General features: G+C 43.0%; 1 protein-coding gene across 2 annotated transcripts in view; it reads left to right on the forward strand.

Moving 5' to 3' along the window:
- GLRB (glycine receptor beta) overlaps positions 1-11,181 on the forward strand; it is a 503,088-nt gene extending 491,907 nt beyond the window's left edge. Inside the window, exon 11 of one of the 2 annotated variants that reach the window (XM_069631327.1) lies at positions 9,913-11,181. In XM_069631327.1, coding sequence (XP_069487428.1) covers positions 9,913-10,209 — 297 coding nt within the window. In that variant the 3' untranslated portion in view covers positions 10,210-11,181. Of the gene's footprint in view, positions 1-1,733; positions 1,998-9,912 lie in introns of those variants that run through there. The other variant, XM_069631328.1, reaches the window with a different exon arrangement.
- Positions 11,182-12,713: the final 1,532 nt, after the last annotated feature.

The raw sequence follows: 12,713 nt of genomic DNA on the forward strand, positions 1-12,713 counted from the left end.
CGCTACAGGAATTACTGGATGCCCGGTGGATACAGGTGCCCAGAACTTTCACGGACAAGATCCCTCAACCAGGGGTTCAGACGGGCGATAGTGGTGGGGGGTTGCTGAGCCTGAGGGCTGGCTCCTGCAGCCCTAGAGTTTTGAGGATGCGAGTTGCCAATGGACTGCAGGGAGGTCCTTGCCAAGGCCAGGGCGTCGTCGACTCTAAGTGCTACAGTCACAAGTGGAAGCGTTTTGCTACGTGGTGCTGGTCGCAGAAGATCACCCCTCTGAGGGTCATGGCCCCGCAGATTCTTCCATACTTGTTGTCCTTGGCCAAGGCCGGACTGGCACACGCCTCTATCAAGGTACATCTGGTGGCTATCCCTCACTACACCAAGGGTCCAGGAACGTCTTCACTTCTGTCTCATCAACTCATCAAGAAGTTCCTCAGAGGACTTTTTCGATCTTTCCCGCCAGTGAAGGCTCCTGCCCCGGGGTGGGAATTCAATGTGGTGCTGACGAGGCTCATGGTGGGGAGGAGGGGAGGCCCTTCAAGCATATGTATCGGGCCCCTCTAGATCCTCTCGTGGAAAACTGCTTTTCTTGTGGCCATCACCTCTGCTAGGAGGGTGGGTGAGATCCAGGCCCTAACATCCATATCTGACTTTCCTCGAGTCGAGGGTGGTGCTGCGGACGCACCCCTCTTTAATGCCAATGACGCTCAGCTAGTGGTAGAGCTGAGTGGGTGCTATGACGCCTATAACAGGATGACTAACCTGTACAACATCACCGGATCATATCAGGCACGGGCTAAATTAAACCAGGAATACACTGCGTTTAAGATCAAAAACACCCTCATCCAGGTATCAGATAAGGTCAAAACACTGGGGATATACATGGAGGCCTCACTTGGCGCGGATGCGCACCTTAACAATCTAAACCGAAATTGCCAGTATTACCCGAGGATGTTAAGAAGCATCAGACCGTATTTTAGCGAAAAGAATAGCGCTACCATTGCGAGGGCCACCATTCTAGCCAGGCTAGATTACGGGAACACCCTCCTACTAGGAGCTAACAGAGGTTGCATAAGCAGATGCCAATACATCCAAAGCAATGCTCTAAGATTCATCAGACAAAAAGATAGAAGTGATCACATTACAGCTGACAGGAAAGCCTTGCACTTGCTAGCATTAGAAGACAGGATAATTGTCAAAACGATGGCCTTAGTACATCGCTGCCTATTTGGACAGGCCCCTGCCTACTTGAAGGGACTAATTGCTCATTATACCCGTCGGTCTCGAAGATCGGAGACACAAGGACAAATCGCATGCATCACAGCTAAAAGAGGTAGATCCTTCCCTGTGAGAGCAGCCCAGACATGGAACGGTCTACCGATCAAACTCAGAGTAGAGGAAAACTCCATGAGTTTAAAAAAAAAAGCTAATGATGCTAGGAATCAGATTGTCCCGTTGAAATCTGTATGTCTGTGTCTTAATGTGCGCGCCTGATGCCAGCGGGCTGTTCAGCGCGATATAAATGCATAAATTAAAAAATAAATAAGGTTCTGTCGGAATCCCACCTCAACGAGCCTTTGGTGCTACCTGTGTTTTTCCTGAAGCCTTCCTTACCGGATGAAAGGGCCTTGCACTCGCTGGATGTTGCTCGTGCCCTGAACTTCTATGTGACACGCACAAAGAGTTTTCGGAATACTTTGCAACTGCTTGTGAACTTTGGTTCTGTCCCATCTCAAGGTGGCTCTCCAGCTGCATCATGCACTGCCATCGGTTGGCAAACCTACCGTTGCCTGGCCGTACGAGAGCCCACTCCACCAGAGCGATGACGGCGTTCCTGTCTGGTGTGCCCCGGCTGGACATCTGCAGGGCTGCTACGTGGAGGTCGACACACACCTTCACAAAGTTCTTCTTGTGTGTCGACAGGGATTCCAGAGAGGAGTCCAGAGACGGCCAAGCAGTGCTACGCAACCTGTTCGCTTGAGGTGAGTCTGTTCCAGCGGTAAGAGTAATTGCTTCTGTCGAGCCTTGCCACCTCCTGGGGTTGTGCAATGTTGTACTGCTATGTATTCTTTATTCATGAGCATGTGAATCCATGCCAGACCCCATGCTGGAGAAGGGACAAGTTACTTACCTGTAACTAGTGTTCTCCAGGTTGTATACGAATTGTTTGTTTTACAACTGTTCGAATTACAATTGACCTTTTCACAATTGACCGAATTGTGAAGGTCAATTGTAAAATATATGTGGGAGGAAACCCCCCACCCAATGCCAAAACCCATATATATATATATATATATATATATATATCAATTGTGACCCTTTAAATTCGGTCAATTGTTCATTCGAACAATTGTAAATGAACAATTTGGGTAATACCGTTCTCCAGCATGGGTCTAGCATGGATTCACATGCGATCCCTACCTCCTACCCCTCTGCGGCTCTTGGTCATACTGCCACTTTACGTGCTTACCAAATCTGAAGATGGCTGCCAGAGGAGGGACCTAGGGCTAGAACGGTCATTGGCTGGGGGAAGTATGACCCAGAGGACAGTAATTGGTTTAGATGAGAAATACAGTTTCTAAGTGAAAGAAACTGTTTTTCTTTTATTGAGGATTCCCGGCCTGACTGGGAATATTCATGAGCATGTGAATCCATGCCAGACCCATGCTGGAGAACAATAGTTGCAGGGATTTGCTGGAAGCCCTTGATTACAAAAGTAATAAAGGAGGACACTCAGAATCTTCAGCCTAAACAAAGAATATGTCAAACTGCCAGCTTGATAACATTCACAAGCATGATGATCTCCACAATTAGCTTGTAGTTTGGGATATTTCTTGGGAGTATAACTAATATATCCAGCCTCGCTCAAAACCAGGAGCTAGTCTAGCTCATAATGTGATTCTGAAGCACTACAGGTCGTTTAACAGCTGGTGCTCGAACGATAAACCCCTCTCCCTCTGATCTATCTGCAGAAGGTCTAGACATAGCTCCTGAATAGACTATAAAATGTTTAGCGGGGACTGATGACCTGATATTATCAAATTTAGTAATCTTCAGGTTAGAGAGTGACCATGACCCGCTTTGTTAACTTTTCGGTGCAATATCCACCTGTAACAACGCATGGTACAGTTAATACTAGTGAAGTCTCAACTATGAACTGCAAAAGACTCATTAAGTAGGTCAACCTTGTCTCTAAAAATGTACATCCTCAAATGTATGTCATTAAGTATTTCAGCCATTAAGGTATGGCAATGGATAGTCAATGGATAGTCAATATATTCAATCCCTTCCTTCCAACACTCCAGGATAATATTAGGGAAATCAAACCCCCGAAATAAAGGCTGGTGTGATAGAGAATGTGGAATATAAATTGATATAAATCTCCAGTTTTAAACTCAGGAAGTGGGTGTAGTTCGTTATTTAGAACGCGCTTAATACCCAGAGGTTTCAAAGCGTGGACCCGGGGATCAAACCTGTGTTGCTCTGCGTTGTCTTGCTTCCAAGGTGAGCGCATTGTCCCTGTGCTATCCTCCAGAGATCTGTCTCGGTGGATCATAGCCATTGACCATGTCCTTATGAAAAGAATACAAATATCTGACCGCAAATAAAAAAAGCACATATTAATTTGAAGATGGGAAGCCTTGCAAAATGCTTATACAGCGAATTACCCAATCCTTTTGAACAATCATTTAGAACTCAGGATGTACAAAATCACATTGCCCCAGATGTGCATATGTGTGTTTCCCACACTGTGGGAAAAGCATTTAAATAAATTGTAGAACAAGCCCTGGGAGAAGTCTAACTTAAAGTGCTTGTTTGCTCTTAAGGGATATTAGTACCCGGCGTGGCATATTGAGATTGTCATCCATGGACCGATTGGTGCATTTACAACCCTTCGCTCATGGTAATACCAGCAACGTTACTTGATGTTCCTCAAGCCGTTCCCCAGGATGCCTCTGCATATCGGATTCTTTCTTTAGGCCACCATCAAAAGGGAGAAGGGACTACATGTAGTCCCTTATCCTGTGCCATGGTGGCCATTTTCTATATTTACAATGGCCACCACAGAAAGGGAGAATGGACTACGTTTCCCAGTCTGCATCGGCTATTTTTTTTTTTTTTTGGCTTCGAAACGCAACCTGTCTCGCAACCGGGAAAAAACACCATTAGTCCCCTAGTCTAATTCCGCCCCCTTCCCCTGCTGATTACCTAAATATCTCCTCCATTGAACATTACCATTAATGAAATTGATACATCTAGGTTTAGTCAAATAAGCAACATGGCTTAAAGAATCCATATAATTGCATTTGAGTTGAAGCCGGGCCGGGAGAATAGCTCAGGGGCAACGCATCTCGCTTGGAAGGAATAACAAGGCATAGCAACACAGGTTTGAATCCCGGTCTTGCGCTTAAAACCTGGTCTGTGGTATTGAGCGCGTTTTAAAAGAAACAATTATAAGTCAGAGCCTGCCATCTCATCCCATTATTTATTTTTTTACAAGATCTTTAATATCACTTCAAATGAGTCGATCCCCAGGAGCTTGAGAAGCGCTAAAATAACACCGATATACAAGAAGGAAGACCAAAATGAAGAAGAAACATATCTCCCAATATCTTTGTTGGACTCCAGTGCTAAGATATACGCAGAGGTGATGTTACAAAATTAGCAGAAATCGTCTGACCTCCAAGCCAGTTTTAGGACAAGAGTGAGCACCGTAGATGAGGCATTTTGCCTTTTTTTACTACACCAGAAATATCTAACTGTATGTTTTCAACCTTTATTTAGATTTTGTTAATTTGTGCACAGCATTCAATGCAGTCCCTCGCACGGAATTGTGGTGTAATCGAGCTGAAATTGGTGTTCTGGCAATTAACTTTCCGCCATACGCAACTTGTATTGTGACAACTATGCTGTAGTAAGATGTGGGCAAAACGGCAATGTACTAAACCCTTTCCAGTTTAAAGAGCTGTCAGACAAGGTTGTGTACTGGCATCTCTTCTGTTTTGCATGTATTTAAATAGCCTTTGAGGTGCCATATACTTGGTTAATATGGATGCGCCACTAATAGAGGGGTGAGGAAGATGGGAATTTTGCGTTGCGTTGATGCAGTATTGATTAGCAAGAACCAAGGGACTCATGTGATTTCAAAGCTTTCAATTATGTGTGATGATATGGGAATAGAAATTCATGTTTGAAAGACTATGGTGTATGTTCAAGCAAAGAAAAAGGGGTGGGGGGTGAGATTAGGTTGTGGAGATACCCCTCTGGAGTCAGTAAGCTCTTATGGTTATCTAGGGTTTTGGGTCCGCAGCACGGGTGTGTGGGTTCCGCTGCTGGAGAAAAGAGTTAACCCTGACTTGGCTATGGTGGTGCGGTAAGGTCGTTTTTAAAAATCAGTATGGTGGAATAGCAATTGGCCCCACCATAGAGGTTTATCTAACACAAGTCCAGGCTGCTTCATGTTATGGAGAAGAAATCTGGGATTTTAAAATGTTAACGAGTTAGAAAAAAGGGAAAATAAGCTTCTTAAATGACTCTTCAAACCCATGCGCCTTGCCTTCCCCCTTCTTTTGGAGTTGGGTGGCATTGTTAGATGAAGCAAAATGTGAGCCACTGCTATACTGGCATGGAATAGTCAACATTTAACTCTCTAAGGATGTTCCTAACCCAACTCATTAGTTTAGCTGATTTGGCTGAGCCTGTATGCTGAAGATGGCATTAGATTGAGGCATACAAGGGTTATGGCACCATGCAGAGTTCCACGGGATGGCTACCCTCAAAACCTGATTCAGGTGGCCTGTTAGGGAGAATTCTCAGAAATGTGCTAATTCCTCTCTACCTTAGAGACCTGCAGCAACTTTGCTGGATTTTGAGGACTTTCATTTTTAACCTGGAGAGTGAGTCCCTTTTTCCCCACTCTCTCGTATTTTTAATGTGATTTGAACACTGTTTCTTTTGGAAGTGGAGTCTGACAAACTCCATAGGCATCATCTTTTACATTGTCACACAGCACCTTCAGTGCAGTGGCACAGGGAAGTCTTTCAGATTTCCCCAAGGTTTAAATACCTTCTCTTGGATAAACTATTGTTTTGAAGAGCAGTAAAGTGAAATTGACTTTACTTACATTTGTAACTTTCTAGACCCAGCAACACTATCTTACAATAGGGTGCTGGTGGGGTTACTTAGTATCCCCTTGGTCTAGCTTCTCATGTAATATTTTTATGTTACCCTTTCCTCGATGAATGGCTGGTTGGTGGCAGTGGTTTACTTTTAACTACCATGGCGTGTTTTTATCTCAGGCTGCTTTCACAGCTGCAGTAAAGCACCCAAGGGTGCCATTTTTGTCAAAATGACCCCGATCTTCTTTTTTGGCCGTTTATTTTGTGGAAAGGTCCTTCTTGAGATTTACTCTGCACGCCAAACCATGTTTGGTCCCTTTGTCCATTTTGTCTTTGGCAGGATTCACTAGTGAAGCCTGCCTCTAGCTCCAGGATGTCTGGCGGGTGCCAGAAGCAAGGAAGGTGCCTGAAACTCCCTGTGCTTAGTCTCCTAGGAGACAGGAATGCACTCCTAGGTGATTGATCGGCTGGCTGTCCGGGAAGGACAGCCACCCTGCTGGGTGACTGACAGCTAGGCTGGAATGAATGGAAGAAACCTGCATAAAAGGCGAGGCTTTTTGGCTTGGAAGGCAGAGTCGACCACTGGACGAAGGAATCCAAAGAAGACCTTGGAAGAGACGCCTGCTGCAACTCCTGGACCGTTGGTTTGCCCGGTGAAGCCCTGCTGCTGTGCTGAAGCTCTAAATTTGCCTTGACTAGAGAAGCCCTGCAAGGATGACTTCTCCCCTTGAGTTGGTGGGACTAATCGACTCCAAAGTAAGCCACCTGGACATCCTCTCGGAGCTGGTTGAAATTCCACTGCAGTTGCTGCTGGAACCAAAGAGACAGGGAGAGGAACACCAGATTGTGTGCCTTGCTTTGAAGTAGGCCAAGAGCACCATGAAGATCCTCCGGACTCCCAGGAAGCAGGACTGACCGAGCCTGAGCCACCTCAACAGAGTGCTGGACACCAGATGCAAGGAAAGCCCATCTCGACAGCCAAGAGTCTGCAGTGTTGCTATTTGCTGAGACGCGAGGAGCTGAAACCGCGAAGTGCCACTGAATAGAAGTTGGTCCTTTTCTGTCGCCGACCGTCTCGTTGCAGTGCAGAAGTCCTCCAGACGTCCTCCCTCTTGTCCCCACGACTGAGGCCCAAGAACACAGGATCTGCAGAGCTGCTCAGGAACAGAAGCCAGCCAAAGCCCTTTTCTTCTAACCAAAGGTACTGTACAGTCTATGAGAATTTACCACTTGTTGTGTAACCTCACTTGTTCTCAGTTGAGACTTGTCTTGGTTGCTTTTGTAGAGGTGCTATCAGCTTCTTTACCTCACAAGCCTAATCGGCTTGGGGCCATGCTTTCATTTCTTCTTTTCTACAAAGCCTTCTAAAACATTGTGCAAGACGTTAACCTACCTGCAAGAAGTGCTTCAGCTCACCTAGACTTTTGCCCAATTGACTTTGGCCTAGCCTGGCTCCCTGAATGACTCTTCTTCCCTCTGACGTTGTTTGGTCTTCTTTCCAGGAAGGGGTTAACTAACTTTGCCTTGGGCTTTTTTCAAAAGTACGTACCTGCTTCAGAATATTTGTTTTAATCTAATAACCCTTTTCTTTGACATGCTCATCGGTATTACTCTAAATGCAACAGTGATATATTAATGTCCACAGTGTCCCAGTTATTTAAGTCACCTGAGTGTGTAGGAAGTGTCTGTGTGACATCCCAAATGGGTATTTGCTGATTTAGTGGAACTGAGTGTGTGTATTTTGGAGGGTATTTGTGTTACTATTTTATTGTTCCTTCTGAAGAAGGCTTACTCAAACTGACTGTTAAATAAATTAATAATTGTTTAATCAAGAAACCTTTTGTGTAAGCGTTTATTTGAATACTTGTCACTGTGAATCTCGTTAACTCCCCTACAGCTCACATTGACCCTTCTTGAGATAAGCCTGGCTGCTCAACACGCTACCAACCTGTGTAGTACAGACTTCTACCAAAGGTTGGGTTCCTATTACCAGGAGGTCGGGGTTGTTGTAGTGCACCCAAAGGGTACTGCATACAATCTTGCCTAACACGGCCTACGAAGAATGGTAATATATGTGTAAGATAGCCACAGTTTACCGAAATGGCACAATTTCAAGCTACCCATCTAGAAAATCCTTTCTTGGCCGCAAAGCCGATTTGGAAAGAATAGAGGATCCTAGTGGAAAAAAACGCTTTTTTATGAAAATCCACCTCTGTATCCTACCAGTATCAAATTTCACAAGCAACTGGACACCAGCATCTGATGACGAATACACGTTTTTCTCCCCTCAGGGAGAGGACATTTTTCGTGTTATTATTTTGACCGCATTATGCTCAGGTTGGAAGGACCGGGCTCTTTCCATTGTTGAGAAACAACATTCTAACATCAGTACCTGAGGCCATGTCTTTCTGCTATAAATCCTCAGACTTGCCCTGCAAGATTTTGACAGAATGATAATTTGTGTTGCAATTGTAAGTGCTGCTTTGATCAATTAGATTATTTAGAGCATTACTAGTAATACAAGATGTTAACATTTGAATATTGTACGTATGAATGTTGGATTTTATTTTTAACTAAGTGTATTTGTGATTTCTATTATTTTTATTTTTTATTTATTGTGCAATAGCCAAAATTTGACTTAACACATTTCAATAAATAATAAAACAATATAAAATCCAACAGGAATTTACATATTCTGAATACATGGGATTTCTAATGTGAACGACCATTAGTATGTACTGTGATTTCTTTGATTGTGAGAACTAGGAGTATTTTATATTACCCATCCACCACTATACTTGTAGTACATGATGGTATGATATTCTTGTTCGTCTTCTAATTATGTAAATTTTCTGTGCAGTTTGTATGGGCTTGCTCTCGAAATAAAACTATTAACTGATCTTGTTTCTCAGGATAAACGATATAGCTTTATAGACCATCCCATTATCGCAGGATAATGACTCTCCACTAAGTTTGCCTCAGGCCATAAGTTGGGGGAAGGGTCATTATACCAAGCAATAATGGCCTTTGCCGTGGTCTAGAAGACTATTAGCACATATTGGTAATAGCAATACATGTTTTGGCGTTTCGTGGTGAAGTAAAAACGTTCAGTAAAGTGATGAACTGAGCTAGTAAATTATTTTTTATTTTGTAGTATTTAAATAAAGTTGTCTTCATAAGCATTTAATTGCAAACGTGGTTATACTGCAGCAGGTTGAACATGCGCATTCATTCGGTGTCATGTAAAAGGAAACCATTTTCTCTAAAAAGTGAAAGCATTTTCCCATGTTTTAGCTTTCTTTGTGTTTAATTACATGTTGCAGCAAATAAAAAACGAGTCGCAGAGTCAGTGTCATGTTGGGAAAAAATCTTGCCTGAAAATTGCATTTTCCCTGTTGGCTTTTGAACACAATGTTTAGAATGCAGTCAATATAATTAGTTATTGACTGCACAATGAACATTTTTGATTGGCTTGGAGGTCAATAGCGATCTCCATGTACTAGTAATGGGTGTGCAATTTTACAGACACTCCCGTATAATACCCGGCAATTACAAATTCAGTGGAGTCTTAAATCGGCTAGTAGTAGCAGGAAAGGAATCGTTTCTTGTTGCGTTGTAGGAATAGTAACATTGTCTATTAAGAACACGGCATGCCGTCTTATAGTATGCTTTTGGAAAACCTGGGTAGGTAGGTCTGTTTCACTAACGCGATTTCCCTGCACTCTAGAATTTTACATTGATTTTACAACTGTGCTGTAGAAATAAAATGTTTTTTGTGTGGTTTTCTTTTAACATAGGTTGCCGAAACGAGATGCAAAAAGGTTTGCACTTCCAAATCTGACCTGAGAACAAATGACTTCAGCATTGTTGGAAGCTTGCCTCGAGATTTCGAATTATCAAATTATGACTGTTATGGAAAGCCTATTGAGGTACTCAATGGACTAGGGAAATCGCAGGCAAAGAATGGCAAGAAGCCGGCCCCTGCCAAGCCAGTTATTCCATCAGAAGCTAAACGAATTGATCTTTATGCGAGAGCCGTCTTTCCTTTCACCTTCTTGTTCTTCAATGTAATATATTGGTCTGTATATTTATAATAGTTTGTGGTATGTCCACATATGTAACATATAGTATATATGTATACTATTTCATGAACCTGCCTCTCCGTGCCAATCATGAGGTACAGTATGTGAAATGTTCTGCATTTTCAAAGCAATATATTGCATTGTAGATGCCCAAGGGTTGTGCATTATGGCATCTATATTTTGAATGAAAGCATGACACTGCAATGTCTGTGCTCTAGCCAACTGGTGTTGTATATAAGTGTACAGCGTAAATCCTGCTATAGGAATATATGAAGGATCATCCATATGCATGTAATTATGAAACCCAAGAAATCGCCCCACAGTTGTTTTAACATGCAAAAGGTTAACATGGTTTATGCACTGATACACCGGTGCACGTGGACTATCAGTCGACATCCTATAACATTATGTACTAATCAAAAGCTCTTTCTGTAATGACTTTCAGGGGATCACACTTGTATTACTTTGATGGTACCATTGCTGAACAAGTTACCTTGCACAGTATCCATGTCACTTCGACTTTGTAGGTGGAGCCTATTGATGCATCATATTCACGTGAAGAACACATATGAGAAAATAAACTACTTTTTTGTAAAAATGAACTGTTGGAAATCACAATAGACGACTTGCATTTATGACACAACGTGTGCACCGTTGTGCTGTTACATGCTGTTACATGATACATGCTGTTGTGACACTAAAAGGACATTTGTGTGCCTGCTGTTGTAAACTAGAGTGTGGAATAATGCTTGCACACAAATGGTTTGCTTTCCTTGTATTTATCACAAAAAAGTTGCATATAATTTAAAGTCGCCGCACCGTTCATATATTTGTTAATAAATTCCTCACATTTATTAGTCTGAAAACCACCATACCAAAGGTTTTTCCTAACCATTTTCTGTACAACGCAATTCAGTCTAATCAATTTCCAGCATACATAAATGCATTCTTTAAAATACATCAGAAATAAACTATTGAAATCCATTGTTCCAGTCATAAATGTTAGTTGCCAATATGTTTCTTGTTTTTCTGATTGGTTTTTAACAAGTTCACTAGGGCCAAAACAGGTTAGAAGAGGAAATGGCATCTCATCATTTTCATATGTTTTTCTTTGCACTGCAAAGCAAAACTTTCAATTATTTCCAGTGGACATTAATCAATGCAAAGGTCAACTGACCTAGATTTAGAAGTAAGTACTCCATAATCACATATTAAACTGGAATCCCTGGATGGAACCTACTTTGTGTCTCTCCCCATCAAGTCTGTAGAAGAATACATTAAAGAAAAGCACATAGCTTTTCTTGAAATTTCAATATTTAAGGGAAGAGGTTTACTTATAACTGCCCACCCTTTCTGCCAGGAAGTTGAATCCTGCAAAATATGGGATTGTGAAGGTGACTATTACCCATTTGTGAGGTTTGTGATTAAGCCCCATGCCTAGCCCTTGAGGTAGAGGTTTTGGTGACCTTGGGGCCGTGTGCCACCGCCCTATATACAGTGTTGGACTTGGAGATGAGGGCAGGATCCTCTGGCCCACCACCCCATGTTCTCACCACTTATCAGGATCTTGTTGCATTGGTACATCACAAGCCATTAAACCCTTTAAAAGGAACCCATAGACTCGCCCATCGATGTGTGGCTCCATTGCCCCCAGTCTGACAACCCCCACACATTACCAAATTGATATTAGACCACACATCCCATAAGACATTATGGCAGGATGTTGCATTACACACAGTATACATTAGCTGTCAACATCAAAGCAGGAGGGTTTAGTCTTTCAACATTTTGGAAATAAAATATCACAAGAATGCTAGAACTCCTCTGATGCATGCAAGATTGAATGTACCTGGAATGCCGCTGCAATCCATGTCAACTGTGCACTGGGAGAATTCCATTTAGTTTCAGCATGGAGTGTTGCCATGTGTGCCATGTGTAGACCTGGAAACGAACAGCAGTTCTGCCACTCTGGTATGATGTATGTAGACCCATGGTTGGGCCCAGAATGAATAAACATTCAGGCTGAACATCTAGGATCTGGACCAGTGAAGCAACAGAGACCATGGGAAACCCAAAAAATTGAGCCAGTTAGAGTTTTAATACAATTCTAACCCACACCCATGTGTGGATAGTTACAGGTGGTCCTTGGAGGCGCGTCCAAGTCCCTTTTTAACCTGGAAGAGAGCAGTCTGTGTGAACTGGAAGGAGACCAAGAACTGTAGAGTCGGTGGATGGCAAAGAAGGATGAGGTGGGGGCAGGAAGGCAGAGGTAGGAGAGAAATGGCACATAGTGGGATAGAGAGTGAGGAGGTAGTGAACAGCAATTTCAGAAGATGTGAGATGGAGGAGGCAGAGCAAAGGGTCCAGAGGAAGCATTGTACATTGAGGGATGGAATTCCCAAAAGAGAGGGCTGGTGGCAACATTAGGGAGTGAAGATCATTGAGGAGTATATCCAGAAGTGCTGGAAGACTAAACCGGTAAAAAGGAAGTATGGGGAGTAAAGACAGTGATAAGG

Source organism: Ambystoma mexicanum, chromosome 6q (genome assembly GCF_040938575.1).
Source record: "Ambystoma mexicanum isolate Mex_15411 chromosome 6q, UKY_AmexF1_1, whole genome shotgun sequence".
Lineage (NCBI taxonomy): Eukaryota > Metazoa > Chordata > Amphibia > Caudata > Ambystomatidae > Ambystoma > Ambystoma mexicanum.